General features: G+C 39.1%; 3 protein-coding genes across 4 annotated transcripts in view; 1 reads left to right on the top strand and 2 right to left on the bottom strand.

Annotated features, from left to right (window-relative positions):
* LOC113111278 (heterogeneous nuclear ribonucleoprotein L-like) overlaps positions 1–38 on the bottom strand; it is a 27573-nt gene extending 27535 nt beyond the window's left edge. The window contains exon 1 of the mRNA XM_026275890.1: positions 1–38. This exon is cut by the window's left edge and continues 696 nt beyond it. The gene's annotated coding sequence lies outside the window, so the exon portion shown is untranslated.
* A 13004-nt stretch (positions 39–13042) lies between these two features.
* Positions 13043–18474, bottom strand: LOC113111295 (serine/arginine-rich splicing factor 7-like). 2 transcript variants are annotated; one of them, XM_026275917.1, is made up of 8 exons: positions 18342–18474; positions 17581–17761; positions 17161–17337; positions 15488–15568; positions 15324–15401; positions 14824–14877; positions 14655–14699; positions 13043–13325 (listed from the first exon to the last, which is right to left on the bottom strand). In XM_026275917.1, the coding sequence occupies exons 1-8, from the start codon at positions 18367–18369 to the stop codon at positions 13271–13273; spliced, it is 699 nt and encodes a 232-aa protein (XP_026131702.1). In that variant the 5' UTR covers positions 18370–18474; the 3' UTR covers positions 13043–13270. The 2 variants fall into 2 exon arrangements, with proteins under 2 accessions (XP_026131702.1, XP_026131703.1); XM_026275918.1 differs by having other exon boundaries at positions 17185–17337.
* Positions 18475–18712: 238 nt separating this feature from the next.
* On the top strand, positions 18713–20549 carry LOC113111298 (gem-associated protein 6-like). Its single transcript, XM_026275923.1, has 2 exons — positions 18713–18932; positions 20049–20549. Exons 1-2 carry the CDS (start codon positions 18805–18807, stop codon positions 20476–20478), a joined length of 558 nt encoding a protein of 185 aa, XP_026131708.1. The 5' UTR covers positions 18713–18804; the 3' UTR covers positions 20479–20549.
* The last annotated feature ends 1552 nt before the right edge of the window (positions 20550–22101 follow it).

The raw sequence follows: 22101 nt of genomic DNA, 5'->3' as shown, positions 1-22101 counted from the left end.
GGAATCTGACTCCTTTAAATCTGTCTAAAGACAGGAACACATTAAAACAACCTCATCAACTGATGATAGATAGATAGATAGATAGATAGATGCCTTCTGTCTGTTCTTCTGTCAGTTCTTCTCTTCTGTTCTGTTCTTCTGTCAGTTCTTCTCTTCTGTCTGTTCTTCTCTTCTGTTCTGTTCTTCTGTCAGTTCTCCTGTCAGTTCTTCTCTTCTGTCTGTTCTTCTCTTCTGTTCTGTTCTTCTGTCAGTTCTTCTCTTCTGTCTGTTCTTCTCTTCTGTCTGTTCTTCTCTTCTGTCAGTTCTTCTGTCTGTTCTTCTCTTCTGTCTGTTCTTCTCTTCTGTCTGTTCTTCTGTCTGTTCTTCTCTTCTGTCTGTTCTTCTGTTAGTTCTTCTCTTCTGTCTGTTCTTCTCTTCTGTCAGTTCTTCTCTTCTGTCTGTTCTTCTATCTGTTCTTCTCTTCTGTCTGTTCTTCTGTATGTTCTTCTGTCTGTTCTTCTCTTCTGTCTGTTCTTCTCTCCCGTCTGTTCTTCTTTTCTGTCTGTTCTTCTGTCAGTTCTTCTTTTCTGTCAGTTCTTCTCTTCTGTCTGTTCTTCTGTCTGTTCTTCCGTCTGTTCTGTTCTTCTCTTCTGTCTGTTCTTCTGTCAGTTCTTCTCTTCTGTCTGTTCTTCTCTTCTGTCTGTTCTTCTGTCTGTTCTTCTCTTCTGTCTGTTCTTCTGTCAGTTCTTCTCTTCTGTCTGTTCTTCTCTTCTGTCAGTTCTTCTCTTCTGTCTGTTCTTCTGTCTGTTCTTCTCTTCTGTCTGTTCTTCTGTCTGTTCTTCTCTTCTGTCTGTTCTTCTGTCTGTTCTTCTCTTCTGTCAGTTCTTCTGTCTGTTCTTCTCTTCTGTCTGTTCTTCTGTCTGTTCTTCTCTTCTGTCAGTTCTTCTCTTCTGTCTGTTCTTCTGTATGTTCTTCTGTCTGTTCTTCTCTTCTGTCTGTTCTTCTGTCAGTTCTTCTTTTCTGTCAGTTCTTCTCTTCTGTCTGTTCTTCTGTCAGTTCTTCTCTTCTGTCTGTTCTTCTCTTCTGTCAGTTCTTCTCTTCTGTCTGTTCTTCTATCTGTTCTTCTCTTCTGTCTGTTCTTCTGTATGTTCTTCTGTCTGTTCTTCTCTTCTGTCTGTTCTTCTCTCCCGTCTGTTCTTCTTTTCTGTCTGTTCTTCTGTCAGTTCTTCTTTTCTGTCAGTTCTTCTCTTCTGTCTGTTCTTCTGTCTGTTCTTCCGTCTGTTCTGTTCTTCTCTTCTGTCTTCTCTTCTGTCTGTTCTTCTCTTCTGTCTGTTCTTCTGTCTGTTCTTCTCTTCTGTCTGTTCTTCTGTCAGTTCTTCTCTTCTGTCTGTTCTTCTCTTCTGTCTGTTCTTCTCTTCTGTCAGTTCTTCTCTTCTGTCTGTTCTTCTCTTCTGTCTGTTCTTCTCTTCTGTCTGTTCTTCTGTCTGTTCTTCTCTTCTGTCTGTTCTTCTGTCTGTTCTTCTCTTCTGTCAGTTCTTCTGTCTGTTCTTCTCTTCTGTCTGTTCTTCTGTCTGTTCTTCTCTTCTGTCAGTTCTTCTCTTCTGTCTGTTCTTCTGTATGTTCTTCTGTCTGTTCTTCTCTTCTGTCTGTTCTTCTGTCAGTTCTTCTTTTCTGTCAGTTCTTCTCTTCTGTCTGTTCTTCTGTCAGTTCTTCTCTTCTGTCTGTTCTTCTCTTCTGTCAGTTCTTCTCTTCTGTCTGTTCTTCTCTTCTGTCTGTTCTTCTTTTCTGTCTGTTCTTCTGTCAGTTCTTCTTTTCTGTCAGTTCTTCTCTTCTGTCAGTTCTTCTGTCTGTTCTTCCGTCTGTTCTGTTCTTCTCTTCTGTCTGTTCTTCTCTTCTGTCTGTTCTTCTCTTCTGTCTGTTCTTCTCTTCTGTCTGTTCTTCTGTCTGTTCTTCTCTTCTGTCTGTTCTTCTGTCTGTTCTTCTCTTCTGTCTGTTCTTCTGTCTGTTCTTCTCTTCTGTCTGTTCTTCTCTTCTGTCTGTTCTTCTGTCTGTCTTCTTCTGTCTGTTCTTCTTTTCTGTCAGTTCTTCTCTTCTGTCTGTTCTTCTGTCAGTTCTTCTCTTCTGTCTGTTCTTCTCTTCTGTCTGTTCTTCTGTCAGTTCTTCTCTTCTGTCTGTTCTTCTGTCAGTTCTTCTCTTCTGTCTGTTCTTCTCTTCTGTCAGTTCTTCTCTTCTGTCTGTTCTTCTCTTCTGTCTGTTCTTCTCTTCTGTCTGTTCTTCTCTTCTGTCTGTTCTTCTGTCAGTTCTTCTCTTCTGTCTGTTCTTCTCTTCTGTCTGTTCTTCTGTCAGTTCTTCTCTTCTGTCTGTTCTTCTGTCAGTTCTTCTCTTCTGTCTGTTCTTCTCTTCTGTCAGTTCTTCTCTTCTGTCTGTTCTTCTCTTCTGTCTGTTCTTCTCTTCTGTCTGTTCTTCTGTCTGTTCTTCTCTTCTGTCTGTTCTTCTGTCTGTTCTTCTCTTCTGTCTGTTCTTCTGTCTGTTCTTCTCTTCCGTCAGTTCTTCTGTCTGTTCTTCTCTTCCGTCAGTTCTTCTCTTCTGTCTGTTCTTCTGTTAGTTCTTCTCTTCCGTCAGTTCTTCTGTCTGTTCTTCTCTTCTGTCAGTTCTTCTCTTCTGTCTGTTCTTCTGTCTGTTCTTCTCTTCCGTCAGTTCTTCTGTCTGTTCTTCTCTTGAAGTGAAGTGAAGTGAAGTGACATTCAGCCAAGTATGGTGATCCATACTCAGAATTTGTGCTCTGCATTTAACCCATCCGAAATGCACACACACAGAGCAGTGAACACACACACACACACACACTGTGAACACACACCCGGAGCAGTGTTCATCATTTATGCTGCGGCGCCCGGGGAGCAGTTGGGGGTTCGATGCCTTGCTCAAGGGCACCTAAGTCGTGGTATTGAAGGTGGAGAGAGAACTGTACATGCACTCCCCCCACCCACAATTCCGTCCGGCCCGAGACTCGAACTCACAACCCTTCGATTGGGAGTCCAACCCTCTAACCATTAGGCCACGACTTCCCCTAGTTCTTCTGTCAGTTCTTCTCTTCTGTCTGTTCTTCTGTCTGTTCTTCTGACTGTTCTTCTCTTCTGTCTGTTCTTCTGTCTGTTCTTCTCTTCCGTCAGTTCTTCTGTCTGTTCTTCTCTTCCGTCAGTTCTTCTGTCTGTTCTTCTCTTCTGTCTGTTCTTCTGACTGTTCTTCTCTTCTGTCTGTTCTTCTGTCTGTTCTTCTCTTCCGTCTGAGGTTGATGAAGTGTTGAAGCCAAGCTGAAGATGATCTGTGGTTCTGTTGTTGTCTCAGCAGCAGATCACTGAAGAAGACGTCTGGAGAACAGACACTGCTGTGAGATCTCTGAGCAGTCATCTCTCTCTTCCTTTCATTCACTGGAGAGGAAACTGATGAATTTGCATCAAATAGAGTTTAGCAGGTGCTTCTCTAGAGTCTCAACATGTTCATGCAGGACGCGTTTGTAGAGATAGAGCAGCTAAACCTGGAAACCCACAGACATCTATCTAGAACAGAGCTGTGCGGTGTGTGTGTGAGAGAGAGAGCGTGTGTGTGTGTGTGTGTGTGTGTGTGAGAGAGAGAGCGTGTGTGTGTGTGTGTGTGGGAGAGAGAGGGAGAGAGAGAGAGTGTGTGTGTGTATGTGTGTGAGAGAGAGAGTGTGTGTGTGAGAGAGAGAGAGAGAGAGAGAGAGTGTGTGAGTGAGTGGGTGAGTGAGTGTGTGTGTGTGTGTGTGTGTGTGTGTGTGTGTGAGAGAGAGGGAGAGAGAGAGTGTGTGTGTGTATGTGTGTGTGTGAGAGAGAGAGAGAGAGAGAGAGAGAGTGTGTGTGGGTGTGTGTGAGAGAGAGAGACAGAGTGTGTGAGTGAGTGTGTGTGTGTGTGTGTGTGGGTGGGTGAGAGAGAGAGAGAGAGAGAGAGAGAGAGAGTGAGAGTGTATGTGTGTGAGTGTGTGTGTGTGTGTGTGTCCGCATGTCATACATGGATCATACGTGTGTGTGTTCTTGTTTTTGTATCATATCAGGACACAACTCTGTATAATGACATGGGTATGACACAGGTATTACAAGGAGAGGGTGACTTATGAGGACATAACCCATGTCCCCATTTTTCAAAACACTTATAAATCATACAGAATGAGTTTTTTTGAGAAAGTAAAAATGCACAAAGTTTCCTGTGAGGGTTAGGGTTAGGTGTAGGGTTGGTGAATATGGAGCCAAAAGAGTCTCAATAAAGATAAATGCACACACTACATTCACATATGCACACACAGGATTCATAAATACACACACAGGATACACAAATGTGCACAAAATTCACAAATGCACACACAAAATTTAAAAAGCACAGAAGATTCACAAATGCATACAAAATTCAGAAATGCACACAAAATTCAGAAATACACACACAATTCAGAAATGCAAACAACATTTACAAATGCACTCAAGATTCACAAATGCACAGAACAAGATTCAGAAATGTGTTTCTGATGCACACACACATATATCTTGATTTACAAACTGCTTGCGGTCTGTGAACTTCACTGCATTTGTGTGTGAATTTTGAGACTCCCCTGACTTGGCTTGACACACAAATGCATGGAATGATCAGCAACCAATCAGATGTCTCCCTTCTTTTAGCCAATCACAAGAACGCACGTGGTTGTTTACTTATAAGCCAATCACATGCGTTCACACAGCGCTATATGCCTGTGGTGCACATATTATAGCCTACTTATTTATGAAATTGTATGGAAATACAGATGTTTAGATTACAATTCAGGTTTATTTTTTATATTTTTTTACAAAATATACATTTAAAAATGTCTCAGTACATATAGCCCAGACTGTGACTGCAGAAAAAAAGTTAATCATAAATTTGCAATAGGCAATTATTTCATTTTATTGAAATATTTTAATGAAAGTAAAAAAAAATTTTTTACACCTTTTTGAATATTTTAAATATATCTAAATATTCTTGTGGATGCAATATAGAAGTCACTTTATTTATAATATTCGGTCCCTACATGAAGAGAGAGTCAGTGGTCCGCTGAGAGAGGAAAGTGACTCTCCGGTTGCGCAAAGTGAATCGCCGCTGTGTGAGGAAAGGGAATCGCTCGCTCTACTTCGCTGGGTGAGGAAAGTGAATCATTCGCTGAGGAAAGTGAATCATTCGCTGAGGTAAGTGAGTCGTTCGCTGCGTGAGGAAAGTGAATCGTTCTCTGAGGAATGTGAGTCGTTCGCTGATTGGCTTATAAGTGAACAATCCCCCTCATGGGGTGCATTCTTGTGATTGGCTCAAACAAGGGAGATATCTGATTGGTTGCAGATCATTCCCTGTTTAAAAAAAGGCATTTGTGTGTCGAGCCAAGTCAGGGGAGTCTCAAAATTCACACACAAATGCAGTGAAGTTCACAGACCGCAAGCAGTTTGTAAATCAAGATATATGTGTGTGTGCATCAGAAACACATTTCTGAATCTTGTTCTGTGCATTTGTGAATCTTGAGTGCATTTGTAAATGTTGTTTGCATTTCTGAATTTTGTGTGCATTTCTGAATTTTGTAAGCATTTGTGAATCTTCTGTGCTTTTTTAAATTTTGTGTGTGCATTTGTGAATTTTGTGCGCATTTGTGTATCCTGTGTGTGTATTTATGAATTATGTGTGTGCATGTATGAATCCTATGTGTGCATTTATCTTTATTGATACTCTTTTGGCTCCATAGGTGAAGGGACATAGAATATACAGTTTGTACAGAATAAAAACCATTACACCTATGGGATGAACACACTTTACACAAAAACAAACATGTGTGTGTGTGTGAGAGAGAGAGAGAGAGAGAGAGAGAGAGAGAGAGAGAGTGTGTGTGTGTGTGTGTTTATAGACAGATTCTACATGATACACAGCAAATGAACTCTAAGAGCACTGAAGCACGTGTGTTATTTTTCACATCAAAGATTCTCGTCCTCAGTTGTGTCAGAATATATCGTGTGTGTGAACGCTCGAGAAGACCTTAAAAATATTCTCCCTGAAATAGCCGAGGAGCTCTTGAGCAAACACCTGCAGCTCGCTCATCTTTCCTGTAATCGACGGCTACAGGTCTGTTGTTTCAGCTTAGTGTTTAGATCGTGAAGTTAAACCAGTCCAAACTCTGGTGCATGAGTTCAGATCACTGCTGTATCAGAGCAGAGCAGGATTTACATTCACTTCACCAGACAGGAAACAACACTAAACACTTCAGATTCACACTGATCAACACAAACATCAGATCATATAATGACAGACTCTTGAACATCAGCATGCTTTCATCAGAACAGAAGCTGCTACTTCACTTTGCTTCGAGTACAGAAGCGAACTGAAATTGAGCAGAAGTATGAAGTCTGATGTAGTCAGGCGAGCTTGTTACCATCATTAAATACAAAATATAAAACAAAGACAACTTTTAAAAATATACAAATTGCAACTTTTTATCTCACAAATTTTCTACAGAATTCTGAATTTACATCATGTAATTCAAGTTATCATCATGCAATTACATGTTTTTTTTTTTTATTGTTTAATTTATTTATTTTAAAAAAAATTTTTTTGCAATTCCAACGTTTTACTTTTGTGCAAATTAACATCACACATTTATAATTTTCATTAATTGTTTTTGCAATTAATGTTCATGCAATTTTTTATTTTATTTTATAAAATTTAATTTCCCAATTTTACATCTAGCAAATCAGAATTTTGTGTAAGTTTACATTACTTTTTCAAGAATTTTACATCTCATAATTCCATCTTTATTCCTCAGAATTCAGAGTTTATATCTCACAATTCTGTTTTTAGTTTAGCAAATTTAGGTCTTGTGAAAAATTCTAGAACTGAGTTTACAATAAAAATAAAAAATAGACAAGTATGGAAAAAATGGTCTGAATCGTGAGATATAAATTAAGAATTCGAAATGTTTTAAATTTTTTATTCCATGATGGAAATACGTCAGAGATGACACTAACTGTTAAGTTCTATTTAGATGTTTCTGTGTGTGACGGTCAGTCAGAAGTCAAGGCGGTTTACTGCAGACCATCATGCTTTGGTTTGACCTGACGAGCAGATTATTAATCTGCACATCCTGAGATCAAGTGTTTATTGATCATATGGTGACAGCAGAGACGCTTCACTAGAGATTCTGACGCCTGACCTACATTCAGCTGATTCCTCGCTCCTCTTCATCCCACACACTGACCTGATTTCACATCTCCAAACACATGAGGAGAGACACAGAGATGCACATCTAACTTCACACTCAATGGATCTTTGTGTCACTAACCACAAACAAGATCCAGAAAAACATCCACGATTAACGATTCCAAATCTGCTCAGATCCGTTAAAAAAAATGTATTTTTTTTTATTCAGGCTTAAAAAAAAAAAAAAAAAGAAATCTGAGATTACATCTTCCAATTCTGACTTGCAATTTTGCATCATGCACGCACGCCCACACACACACACACACACACTGACAGGAAGTGAAACATCTGCACACTCACAGAGGATGGGAGTGAGAGGATGAGAGTCATCTGTGGATGTCTTCAGTGCTGTAACGGCTGTAAGTGTGTGTTAAACACACCAAATGTGTCTGTCTTTAACACATTCAGCATCAAACTCTGAACTCAGACTTCCTCAATTCTCAGTGATTCACAGAGAATCCGCTGATAATCTTCATCTGTGTAAGAGCTGAGTGTTTATGAGAGCCAATCAAAGCCCTGCAAGAATCTGAACCAGATCAACAGCGAGGCCCTCGGCGAGAGCTAAAGGAGAAGAAGAACAGGAAGCGGCCGGAGGAAGTCGACTTCACAAACGCAACTGTAACCGCTGCCTGAGAGTTTTGTAAGACATGGTGGCAGCGGAGGATTGCGACGATAACAAGTGTTCGTTCACATCACATACACAGACAGACCTCGAGTGTTTCAGATTAAATAGCTATGATCACTACTGACACACACACTCACACTCACACACACACTCACTCTCTCTCTCTCTCTCACACACACACACACACACACACACACACACTCCCTCTCTCTCTCTCTCTCACACACACACACACGCGCACACACGCACACACACACACTCAATAACATAGACATATATGTATATTTTTGAAAGGTGCATGTAGTTTCATAACACAGACAAACGTACAAACTTAATCTGAGGCATATGTGTCACTCATACAGAAAAGAAAGTTTGTTTATTTATCATCAGCTTGTTACAATTTCATACATTTTAAAAGAATAGTTCACACAAAACTGAAAATATGCTTTAACTGTGTTCACTCTCAGTTCATCAGAGATCAGGATGAGTTTGTGTCTTCATCAGGTTTGTAGAAATGTAGCACAGTATCAGTGTCTCATCAATGGATGCTCTGCAGTGAATGGGTGCCGTCAGAACGAGAGTCTGATAAAAACATCACAATAATCCACAGCACTCCAGTCCATCAGTGAACATCTGGAGAAGACAAAACCTGAAACACATCCAGCATTAAGATGATTTTAACTCAAACACATAGAGTCTATAATCCAGAATAACACTTCCTCCAGTGAAGACGTGTTCTGGTCTGAATCAGGAGAGAAATCAAGCAGCGTTTAAACAGCTCTAAACAAACATGTTTCTGGATTTTGAGGTGACTCTTGTGGTGTGATGTGTGTGAATTATATCTGAGGAAAGAGGAACTGTGTATCTGAGGTCATTTGCTCATTTAACCACAAATAACGCAGAACTCCTCACCAATTCTATTCTCAACTCAAACCCATGCTTTTAGAACAGCTGCCCAGAATCACTCTGGACACTACAGACAACAACACTGCAGTAAATTCCCACTAACACACTGACATGATTCAACAAAAACACATTGAAACAATGTTTCAAGCTAACTAATTGTGCCATATTAACACAATTCTTCTAAATCAATGTGAACTGTGGTTAAATGATGCCAGCTGTTGTTTCAGCATTGAAAGCTAACTAGCTTTAAAACAGTTCACATTTATTTATAGAAACTGCAGTCAAAGTGTAGCTGAAATTATGTCAGTTTAATGTTTTAATGTTGAAAAACACTTCAACAAAGTTAAGAACGAGCTGTAAAAAATGTTTAAAGATAAATGTTTATATAAAAAAAATCTAAATCTGTTAAAAAAGATGGTTTCAGCATTTAAAAAACGACTGAAACATTGTGTCTAGATGATTGAGGAAGAAAAAAACAATGAAAACACTGAAGTTTTAACACTCATGCTGAAAAGACATTTAAAAAACAACTTCTGGAGATCGACATTGATTCGGTTCATAAATTCAAATGATAACCTACGCTCCTCTCACCCTCGCTGCTATCTGCTATGGTTTCATCTACATCTTTGGATGCTAACAGTGCTACTGATCCTTTCTGCTCCACTCTTACATCTTGTTTAGACACTGTTTGCCCCTTGTCTTCCAGGCCAGCCCGTAACACCCTTCTGTTCCTTGGTTATCTGATGTTCTACACCACTGTTCTAAGCTTAGAGCTGCTGTGGGTGTGAAGGGTGTTGACATTAATGTCAAAAATATTACTGATCTTATTGTGTATCAGTCACTCCCATCTTCCTTCTCTGCTAATGTCTCCACTGCTAAAATGACATACTACCATAACAAAAATAACAACTCTCGCATGCTTTTAAAAAAATGTTCCTCACTTCTTTGTCTTCCCCCTCCCCCTCCTGCTTCATCTCTAATAGCTGACGACTTTGCCACATTTTTTTAACCACCAGATCCTCCTATCAAACCTACTGGCAAAAGGCATCTCAGGAAGCACACTTCAATGGTTTGAGTCTTACCTATCAGATAGGTCCAAGTCTCAACATCTAACTACTGGGGTGCCTCAGGGCTCAGTTCTTGGACCACTTCTCTTCTCTGTCTACATGGCATCATTAGGTTCTGTCATTCAGAAAAGCACCAGTGTGTTTCAGACATATATTAATACAGTAATACACACATACCTCAGCGATGTGACGACTCTGAATGAAGGCCGTGTGAGCTTGTGGGTGATGCAAATGGAGCTGGTAAAAGAGTGTCAGTCGAATTAAACCTCCGTCCTCCATCATCCACACAGGCCTTACAATAAAGCAGTGGTTCCCAACCCTTTTCAGCTCGCGGCCCACTGCAAAAAAATTAAGTGACCCCACTATTGTTGGGTTAATAACTCAATACTCAGAAACTATATTGTTAACTGTATTTATTGAATGAACTAGGGTTCAACAACAATAAACCTATCGCAACCTCTTCGATAAATTTTGTGATTTCGATTTTAATAACAATTGTGACACAAACAGATATGTTTTACAGTCATAAATGCATTCAGGATGAATTTGAAACATATTTCCAAAAGAAAACCAATTAGAGCTTTATCAAAAAGTTGTAAAGTCTCTACAACAGACATAAGTTAAAATAATGACTATAGTAAAGGTGTAACAAACTTTATAGACTTATGACAAAATATATATATATATAAATAAATAAATCCTGTGTCCAGGGACTTTTTTTCTTTTTGCCATGCATTGTTCATAGAGCTTATTAATTGTAGCTGTGCCTCAGGTGTTGAAATAGATTTGTTATACATTATACAGGTTCATATATACTCCGTCTGCAGTGCACAGTGTGTGTAAACGGTGCAGAAGCAGCGAGAGCGCGAATCTCTAAGCTCACACTCAGATTTCCTGTGCTTTGTTACAAAACCAGACGGGCATGCTCAGATTCACGCTTTAGGCTATTATTCATTCATATATTACATTATTCTGCAACATTTTGTATTTGTAATTAAATTATTGTTTGTAGTAACTTAATATCACATTTTAATCATGCTGATTAACCCCCAAACCCCAAACTGATTCAAATGATTCGCGAACCCGCTTTGAACTCCCAAACTGACTCAAATGATTCACGCTCCGAACTCCCAAACTGACTCAAATGATTCGCGAACCCGCTTTGAACTCCCAAACTGACTCAAATGATTCGCGAACCCGCTTTGAACTCCCAAACTGACTCAAATGACTCGCGATCCCCAAACTGACTCAAATGATTCGCGATCCCGCTCCGAGCTCCCGAACTGATTAAAATTCACGCTCCGAACTTCCAAACTAACTCAAATGATTCATGAACTCCCAAACTGATTCAAATGATTCGCGAACCCGATCCGAACTCACAAAATGACTCAAATGATTCACGCTCCCAACTCTCGAACTGACTCAAATGATTTGCAAACCCGCTAAGGGAAGTCGTGGCCTAATGGTTAGAGAGTCGGACTCACAATCAAAGGGTTGTGAGTTCGAGTCTCGGGCCGGCAGGAATTGTGGGTGGGGGGAGTGCATGTACAGTTCTCTCTCCACCTTCAATACCACGACTTAGGTGTCCTTGAGCAAATAACCCCCAACTGCTCCCCGGGTGCGGCAGCATAAATGGCTGCCCACTGCTCTGGGTGTGTGTGTGTGTGTGTGTGTGTGTTCACTGCTCTGTGTGTCTGCACTTCGGATGGGTTAAATGCAGAGCACGAATTCTGAGTATGGGTCACCATACTTGGCTGAATGTCAGGTCACTTTCACTTTGAACTCCCAAACTGACTCAAATGAATCACAATCCGAAGTTCCATTCAAATCAAATGACACCGCCAGCTACTAGGTTTAATTTCTCTGAATTTAATCTAATTCACTGAAATTAAGGTACGAAAAGTATGTTATTAACAAATAAAATATCAATATTTCCATTCTGAACTGCTTTCCACATCGAAACATAACCAGGTGAGCTTATTTGATGGCTCTATAAAGTAATAAACCCAGTGAAGCTGTTGTTTACAGTGAATTTATAACAGCTGAGGGGCGTTGTTAGGCAAGACCCAACGCAAAGCTAAAAAAAAACCTTTAGCTGTTATAAATTCACTGAAACCACAGCTTCACAGGGTCTATTGCTTAAATAAAACAGTTATTCCATATACACCGTAAGGTTTTACAAAATAAAACTGAGCAAATAAAGTGTAATGAGATGAATCAAAACAGTATTCTTCCACCTAACAATGTAGCTCCTCACAAACAGTCTTGGTTGCTACAAAGTGGTTGCCGAGCAACACACAAACATAAACAAAGGTGTGTGTTACTTTCTAACACAATTTAGAACAGCTTTGAACCTGGCTCAGCCAATCAGAATCAAGCACCAGAACTATCTGTTTTCTAAAGTAGCAATAGTAGCAAGTAGTAATAGAAATAAATACAATTATTTTTAGCAGAAGATTTTTAAAATATTCACACTAAGAACAAATTTTCTTTTTAGGAACTGATCACTGAAAGGTTCTTTGGGGAACCAGAAATAGCTCTTCTACGAAATCACTGAAAAAAAAAACAACAAAAAAAAACTTTTGGAACCATTGTTTTTAAGAATAAATTGATAAAAATTATATCTGTTCAAATATTACAAATAAAACACTTGTTTAACCTGCAGTTTAATGCTAACGGGTTACAAAAAAAAGTGAACAAACGGATCATAAATCACAACTGAAATGTGAATGAAATTATGTAAAGAAAACCACTGAAATAATGTTTACAGCTCAATAGCCGTAAAAAAAATTTAACAAAATAAATGTGCTATAAATGTCAGATGCTGAAAAATTTCAGCATTGAAAAAAACATTAAATCTGAACTTAAAGTTAACTAGTCAAAGAAATTAAATATAAATAATTCAATACATATGTGCCTGAAATTTAGTAAGTTGTTTCAGTGTTGAAATTTGAATTAAACAAACCTTAAACAATGTTTTTTTTTTTTAAGTTAAAATATTGGTTTACCTGCATGTCGCATGACCATTAACCAACATCAATGAGTCGATTTATTAATTAAGTAATGCAAACTCAAAAAATCTCATATGGATGTGAAGTACTCACTGTAGCTCAAAGAGGTCATTACACTAGCATTAACTAGTAACAGCGCCACCTGCTGGAACAGCATGAAGAAATCTCACAGACAAAGGAAGGTGTTTTCACTTCATTTAATACACACATACAAAACCCCAACCAGTGTGTGTGTGTGTGTGTGCTACACAACAAAAGAGGTACAAAAGCACACAAACTCTCTTCAACTACAGAAAAATCAACTCAAAATATTTTCCGCTCCTCACTGGAGCTTCCTTACAATCAAACTCACATCTTTATAAGTACTGCAGTAAACGTCTGATGAGAAACTGAGGTTCTGGAGAAGAGCGTCAGTCGTCTCGCTCTGGACTCTCACTTCTTGCAGGGCTTCGAGACGCAGATCGACTGCAGGAAGAACACAAGAGACTGGTGTTGAGCGAGTGTGTCGCTCGCTCGTCATTTACACATCTGGAACAGAGTTTCCCCTGCGCTTTAAAAGTAACCAGCTAAAAGCTTATTGGGTGGCTTGTGTGCGACAAATAATGAATAGCCTTGGAAACGTTGAATATTATTTCCAATTATTTATACCATAAATAAAACAGCTTGTGAATAGTTACAAAGCATTATTTACCTCAGAAAAAAAGTTTAGTTAATCGAGTTGGAGCACTTAAAATTTAGTGTGTGTGTGTGTGTGTTGGGGGGGGGGTCTTCATCGAAACAAAACCTATAAATTGTCATATGGATGTTATTCCATCACATTTTCTTAAAGGTGTTTTAGGTTTTGATGCCCCCAGTTGTCCAAAAAAACTAGTCTGGACCCTGATATCTTAAACGATTACCATTATTATCCAAAATTCTGGAAATGGTAATTTATTTACAGCTTTCTTCTTATCTGACTGACTGTAACATGCTTGATTAATTTCAATCAGGATTTAGGGCTTGTCATAGTACTCAGAGTGCTCTGCTAAAAGTAAATTATACATCTCCTTGGATTCCGGAGATAGGGTCATCTTGATTCTTTTAGATCTCAGCGCAGCATCTAACACAATAGATCGCTCATGTTATTAAATCACCTGGAGAGAGTGTTTGGTATTCAAGAGGTTGTGTTAAGTTAGTTCTCCTCACATCCCAAAGGCTGAATATCCTCACTTAATATTGACAAGCACAACTCATCCTCAACATCGATCAGATGTGGTGTCCCACAAGGCTCTATGTTGAGTCCTCTCCTTTTTCTGTACACATGCTTCCTTTAGGTCCTATCTTTCAGAAATATGATGCATCTAATCACTCTTATGCTGATGATACTCAGTTTACTCAGCTGTCGAGTCCAGCAATGGAAAATCTATCATAAATCTCATCTCCTGTCCGGATGTTCTTAGCCAATTTATTTAAACTTATATTGTTTTTTATTTATGTTACAAGGTTTGTAATGTTAACCTTTTTTTGCACATAATACATAGGCTTACATGATAACATCTGCTTTATTATCATTGTTTTATTAGTCATCATTGGGCGGAATGGGAAATATATATTTTAAATAGTTTTTTTTTTTTTTAATACAAAAATGAAAATACAGAGATATATACCGTATATTGCAAATTGGTGTAATGCAAAGTGTGTCCATGCTTTTCCATAATTTATTCATGTCACATTTACATTAATGTTTTAAGCAAGACTCAGAATGATGATGATGATGATGATGGTGTGTGTGTGTGTGTGTGTGTGTATTCTCACCTCCTAGCCACAGAGCCGGATTTGGATCTCCTGGCTGAACCAGATCTAAAGAAGCAGAAGATCCCCATCAACACAAACACACAGTTCATGCAGTGATGATGACTGCTGAAGCGCAGCAGTGTGTGTGTGTGTGTGTGTGTGTGTGTGTGTGTGTGTGTGTGTGTGTAACCTGCTCCTGGGAGCCGAGCCGGAGCGCGAGCGAGAGCGGGAGCGGGATCGGGATCTGGATGAGACAAACAAACAATCAATCCATTCAACTGCAGCAGGTATAGTCTACTATCATTGAAATACTAGCAGTGTTTTCATTATTAATTTAAATTTTATGTTAGTTAATTTGTTTTTGCATGTTTTGTCATTTAATAATTTTTTTAATATTACCATAAATACTATTATATTTATTAATATGACTACACATAATATTTTTTACAAATACTTTATTTTAATTTAGTTAACATTTATATACCTTTTAAGTTATATTACATAAATAAATTTTTTTAATGGTTTAAGGTGAGTATAAGATCATCTGAAGCAGTTTTGGTGAGGTGATGCTTTCATGTGTCGTCACATTCAGAAAAGTGTTTTAGAACATTCACACACACACACACACACACACACACACACACACACTCTTTGAATCAGTGTTAACACCCCCTTGCATCAGTCACTCACCTGGAGCGTTTGGGCGTCACAGATCTGGAGCGTCTGGGAGAACCAGAGCGAGAACGACGAGGAGAGAAAGATCTGGACCTGAGACATCAATCACACACACATCTGAGTGAAGGATCACACACACAGAGACACACACACACACACACACACACACACACACACACCTTCTCCCTCTGCTGCGGCTGCGAGAGCGCCCGTATCTCCTCCCTCTGGACCGAGAGCGGGAGCGCGAGCGAGAGCGAGACCTGTCCGAGTCCAGCGGAGGGGACAGAGGAGAGAGACGTGTGTCAGTGTCACAGATTGACTGATGCATGTGACCCTCAGGCACTGACCTCACTGAACTAAACACTCACATTACAGTTTAACATTACAGCTACAGTACAGAACAGAACAGGGCTGGGCCATACAACAGCGTGTTATTACAGACATAAACACTTCACTACTCACAATAAAGTACAACCTTCACTGAAATAAATAAATATAAAAACACACACAAGCATGTATATATTTTTGAAAAATATTTTATGTTTATACATTAAATATATTTATTCCTAATTTTAACTATATGAATATGTAAATATAGTAAAAATGACCTTAACTAAAATTAAAATGAAAGATATAAAAACAAAAACTACTTTAAAAAAAAAATAATATATATATATATATATATATATATATATATATATATATATATATATATATATATAATGCTATCTCAATGATGATAAAAACTCAAAAACAAAACAATTTTCAGTAATTTTTATTTCATTTTCTGCATTTTCATTTAATTTAACTAACTAAAACTGATACTAAAATTAATAAAACAATATAGTTATACAAATATATAAAAAACTAGTAAAAAAAAAAAAACTTTTACAAATAAAAAAAAAATTTATGTTTAATACTTTGCTATATTATTAAAACATTTTAGAAAATATTAATATTTTACAATTTAACTTATTTGTCATTTAAATAAATGTTTGACTGGCAGCGATGATCAGTCAAATTTCTCTAATTTAAAAATAAAACGGAGAAGCTATAATTTAGCAACATCTACACCTACATCCGCAAACTTGACGGAGTGTTATATCGCCCAGCCCTGGAACTCTCTAAAGCATCCAACAGATATTATAAAAGTTAACAGCATTAAACACTACGACTGCTTTGAGTTCAGGCAATGATATACAGAGAGACACATTAATTGGTACTTGAAATAAACCTTGCAACTTTGCAGGTCGACCCTCTTTGGAACCGAGGTCTAGCAGATTTAGACGATCTAGAAGTATCTATCATCAGCCGACCTCTGCATCTAGTCGTTCTCTTGGATTTCTAACGATGACCGCACTGACAGCCAAATCGCTTGATTGAGACTTGATGGAAGTGTGCAAGGCGCTTTTTCTGCCGAGGTCTCGATGCTCTCGTTATCAAAAGCCAAGGCACAAATCGCTAGCCGAATTTACTCGGATTGGCGCTCTCATCTGGTTTGGGTTGGGGGAGGGGCTATGAATAGTTAAGTAGCAGTGGGAGGAGCCTCAGCGAAGGGGTGTGGCTGCTCGTGCCCCGGTCATATGGGATTTGCTAGATGCCTCATGAAATCGTAAAGGATCGTGACTCTCTGAATCAAACGATGAAACCTGAAAGGTTTTGACCAGGTCAGTCATTACATGAAATCCCAAAGAACATTGGAGAAAACATCAGTGCAGAAAACAACAAAAACATCCCCCCGTTAACCCGCACATCTAGTAAACAAACAGGAAGTCAGAGAGAGAGAGAGAGAGAACAATATGACAGCAGATGAACAGTGTTATTGATCAGAGACAGCGTGGGTCAGCTGTACCTGCTCCAGCGCCGCCGGCCGTACCGATGGCAGTCGTAAGCGTAGTGGCCCTTTTCTCCGCATTCGTAGCATCGGTCATTGGGGTCGAAGGGTCGCCGGGTCGGTGCACGGTCGTAACGGGAACGCCGCGGCATTCCAGTGGAGAGTTCGACTCGCACGCGAGAGCCGCTGATCACCCTGAACACAAGAGACGGATCTCATACAGAATAAACGCTTTTGCTTCCATATTATCAGAAACGTATCTGTATCTTAATCGATTCTCAGATTTACACAACGATACTGATTCTTAAATCCGAAGAATCGATTAGTTGAGCCTGTTTTCAGGTCACGGACGGACACTGAAGGGCTCCTCTCTACCAATAAATCAGCTTTGGTGTTTTTGATCCTGTCCAGCGTGTCTGGATCTCAGGAGTCACTCACTTTCCATCCAGGCCCCTGACGGCGTCCTCAGCGTCTCTGGGATCCTCAAACTCCACGAAGGCGAATCCCGGCGGGTTGCGAGCGATCCACAGTGTCCTCAGCGGCCCGTAGTAACTGAACGCCCGCTCCAGCTCACCCTTCCCGGCCCCGGTGCCCAGGTTACCCACATACACCTTCGTCTCTGAGAGAGGAGAGAGAGGAAGGGGTTAACATCTGACCCCAAGACTACAGTTTACTCTCACATCACATCAATCACAACGAAATCCGGATTTTAATTAGATATAACTCATGCTTTTTAATATATCATTTTAATTTCTATATATTTTAAATATATATAAAATGCATATATCGTGCTGTAATGGTTTTTGTAACCCTAACTCTTCAGCAGTTACATGTTTAACCGTCTAATAATAATCAAAAGATCATTTCAAATATGAAACTAACACCAAACTGTAATCGAAACAGAAACGAAACACAGACATCCGAATACTGACCTACAACCCAACAAAATAATGATTAATCAAAGTACAAATACAAATAATGTGCATTTAAACTATATACGTTATGACCATTATAACTTTTGGTAGCAGTATTATTAAAACGCTCATTATTAGCCAGTGTTTACAGCGAGGGAAGGCGCCATTACAGTTAGCAGCTCGTACTAAACACATTAAATCTCCTGAACAACCAGTCAGATTTAATACTTGAGATGAAGCATTCTGCGTCCGGATGAGTTCAATTTCGTGATTTATTTCACTCACCGCCTCCGTGTCGTCCGTGTCGCGACATAATGAACGAAATTAAGACGAAAACCTGACAGAAACAAACAGCCGCCTGTCAAACGATCACGCCGTGACGCGCGTCTGCGCATGCGCACACTCCAAACTACACTTCCCATGATGCTAGTTTTACTATATCTGGCCGCGCGCTTTCTAAATTATTTATTTGAATTATTAAGATTATTTTGTGTTTAATATATCCCGTATACTCTTTATTTATATATTTTGTATATATATATAAAAAAGAACATTTCTCTTTGTGATCAAGCTAGAGCCGTTAAATAGGTTTTTCAACGGCTCTGGATCAAGCCAACCAATCACACGGTCGCTTGCGGCAGTTACGTCACGCGTGTCCAGCGTTCGCTGCGTCGATTTCCTGTGGATGAAGTTGCTGATTGTTAGATAGATTGATTGGCGGTGATTAAGTGATCGGTTTTTCGCCGCGATGCTGCAGTGGATCCACAGGAGTCCTCAGCACTGGCACGGGTTCATCAATCATGAGGTTTGTGTCACGAATCGGGATCAGCAGCGCTTTGAGGGTCGCGTGTTCACCGTGGACCCCGTCTCCGCCAGGTACGCGTCATCAAACATCACCATAATGTCATAATCTAATCTAGCTGCTAATCGAAACTAATGATCAGAACACGATCGTCTGTTCAGTTTGGGCTGAGTTTATGTTCTCTGGCTTAACTTTTCATCATGAAGCTAAAGGTTTATAAATGCGAATACATTTATCTGTGTTTGCAACTTAATTTAAAGCATAGTCATTAATAGAATAATTTAAGTTTGTATTGTTTTAATTTGTAAATGCATTTTTAAGGGTAAGGGGATTCTGGAAGACTTTGACTCAAATCAATAATTAGGTGAACCGTTTGTATTTGTAACCACTGTGAATCTCTCTTTTTATTATTATTATTATTATTAAATACAAACATTATTATTTTTAGTGCACTATATTAATCTTTTAAAGACAAAAAACATGAATCATGCGATGATTCTTTTTCGTTTTGAATCTTTATGGACCACGAGATGGATTATAAATTGAATCATTTGCATTTTGAATCATTATGAATCGTCATGCATGTGGCTTAACTTTTCATCATGAAGTTAATGGTTTATAAATACTAGTATGTTATCTAAATTTGCAACTTAAAAGTCATTAATATAAATATTATAGTATTTATTAATTTTTGAGTTTTTGAACATATTATAAATGATTTTTTTTTTTTTACCAAAATTAATCATTAGGGTTTTGAATCATTAAGTGAATCATTTGGGGTTTGAATCGTGAGGTTTATGCGGTTGCTCAGATAGACTTCTGTGTGAGGTCAGCTGTCCGCTGTGGTGGTGCTGAACTGGTTAATATCAACGGATCGAGAATCGATTGCTCACGAGCTGCTTCACTGCGTCAAGTATATTGTGTACTGCGGCTTTATAAAAGAAGTGTTGAAAAAAACTACATGACACAGCTTAATAATTTAACCACTTTTAACAGAAGAGAGAGAAATTGAAAATGATAAATAAAAATAACACCTTGTGCACCACAAGTCCAACAGACAGACATCGCAGTGAAGAGTGCTGTCCAACAAGAAGCACTACAGAAATAGTTGAAATGGCATGGATCAAGACTCATTGGTTCTTAAAAACAGCCAAATTGCAAATCATGAATCATCTGTTGTGTGTCTGCAGTGTGGTGCTGGTGAGCGTCCAGGAGAACGAGTGTCCGTCGGTGAGGGTGATTCTGGGTCACGCGGTGACCGATGTCCAGATCCTCAGGAGAGGAACAGAGGAAACGGAGCGTCAGATGAAGAGCGTCTTCCTGCCGGACCGAGCACAGGATCTCAGCGCGGAGGAGCTGAAGTCTCGGAGGGAGAGTGTGCGTCTGTGGCTGGAGAAGAACCGAGTCCCGGTGACTGAAGATGGAGAGCTTCTGTGTGTGGCGAACGCTCTGACCATCAGCGCCCCCTACAGGCCTGGAGACTGCAGCAGCGCCAGCGAGATCATCCTGTCTCGCATCCAGAGTCTAGTGGAGAAGCTTCCTTCACCCGAGGAGAACATCCCAGGACATCAAGCACAGCTTTCACGATCAAACATCACTTCTGTGTTACAAACTCAATAGCTCTTGATTCATGTAACGTTGTAAATGTTTCCTGATGAATGAAAGAGAAATGAACCTTTTTGAAACTTGAATCGTTTTCTCTGCTGACTTGCTCCAAAACGTCATCTATATATTCATCCTTAAAGTCAACTAAACACAGTTACTGTAGTTAAACCAGGCTGACCACAAATTAACCATAGTTTAACCATGACACTGTAGTAAAACTGTTATTAAAAAAATACTTTTACTGTAATGAATATATATATATTTGTATTTGTGTATTATGCGCTTTTTGTTATTTAAAAAAAACTGCATTTGCTTTTCAGTTTTGTGCGTTATTATTTTACACGTGTTTTTAAATATTTGATCTTTGCTTGTTATTTTTCGTTCTGTGACTACAATACATTTGGCGGGAAAATAATCCCATATTTAACTGATTCAGAGTTTGGAAAGCTCCGTTTCACCCATCACAACATGCTTTTTCAAATCAGTTCAGATGATGTCGAAATTGTGTGAATAACTGGACATTTTTTTTCCCCTAATGAATCGCTTGAACTGAATCAATCGTAGCGATTCCCGTGTAAATGACTCACTCAAATGACTCGGTTCATCATCACTACTACTGGCTCAGCTCGCTAGATTTATGATATTAACTGAAATAAGAAATCTGAAGCTTAATTCATTATATTAGAAATAGTATGAGCTGCAGTTCAGTAGAAATCATCTGGAAATGTCCCGTCTTACTACTTTTTTGTTATTAAAAAACAAATAAGCCAACCAAGTCTAGGTGACAGAAAACAACTTACTTTCCATAAAAAGGAACGCAATTAGTTACCTTTCCATAGAGTTACACAATACTGTAATGCATCTTTCCCCAACACTGGCCTGGTGTTTATATAACTCCATCATCATTATCATTATTGATCTCACGAGATCTGCAGGATCCCAAACCCAAGAGAGAATAAAACCATCAGACTTCATGAAAGTGAAGAGAGGCGTCTCACGGCTAGTGTTTGGCATACAGTGGTAGAAACACTTTATTCCCTTGCTTTAAGAAGGCGATCGTTTCATCTTTACATACTTATTGGCAAAACAAGAAATGATTGAGAAAATAAAAGTTCCAACACATAGAGGACAATCACGTGTGTTTCTTGAAGGTTTCTCCAGTACCTCTTTTTGGTGTGAGGGTACCTTAAACTCCTGGTGCTCTTCAGTCTACTGGCTCTCGAGTGAGTCTAGAACACCAGAAATAATCCAGAGAGCGTTCTCCGTCAGCAGAAGAGCTGCTCCGTTCAGTCTGTCATCCAGCAGAAGTGTGTGTTCAGGAATCAGACATGACTGCAGGAAACCAGCCAAGCCGTGAAATGAAACGAACATGAGACAAAACAGCTACACGAAAGACAAAAAAACTAAACAATACAGAGTTCCCCAAACGGGCGTGATTTGCACTTTATGGAAACACAATCGTTGTCTCGGAAGGATGAATTTAAAGGGCCAGTTCACCCAAGATTACAATCCCGCCATCATTTACTCATCCACGAGATGTTACAAACCTGTACGAGTTTCTTTCTTCTGCTGAACGCAAAACAGATGTTGGCAACCAAACAGTTGACGGTAGCCATTGACTATGGAGGAAAAAAAAAT

This window comes from Carassius auratus, chromosome 11 (genome assembly GCF_003368295.1).
Source record: "Carassius auratus strain Wakin chromosome 11, ASM336829v1, whole genome shotgun sequence".
Taxonomy (NCBI): Eukaryota; Metazoa; Chordata; class Actinopteri; order Cypriniformes; family Cyprinidae; genus Carassius; species Carassius auratus.
The sequence above is the reverse complement of the archived record's forward strand: the minus strand, read 5'-3'. Positions and strand labels throughout refer to the sequence as shown.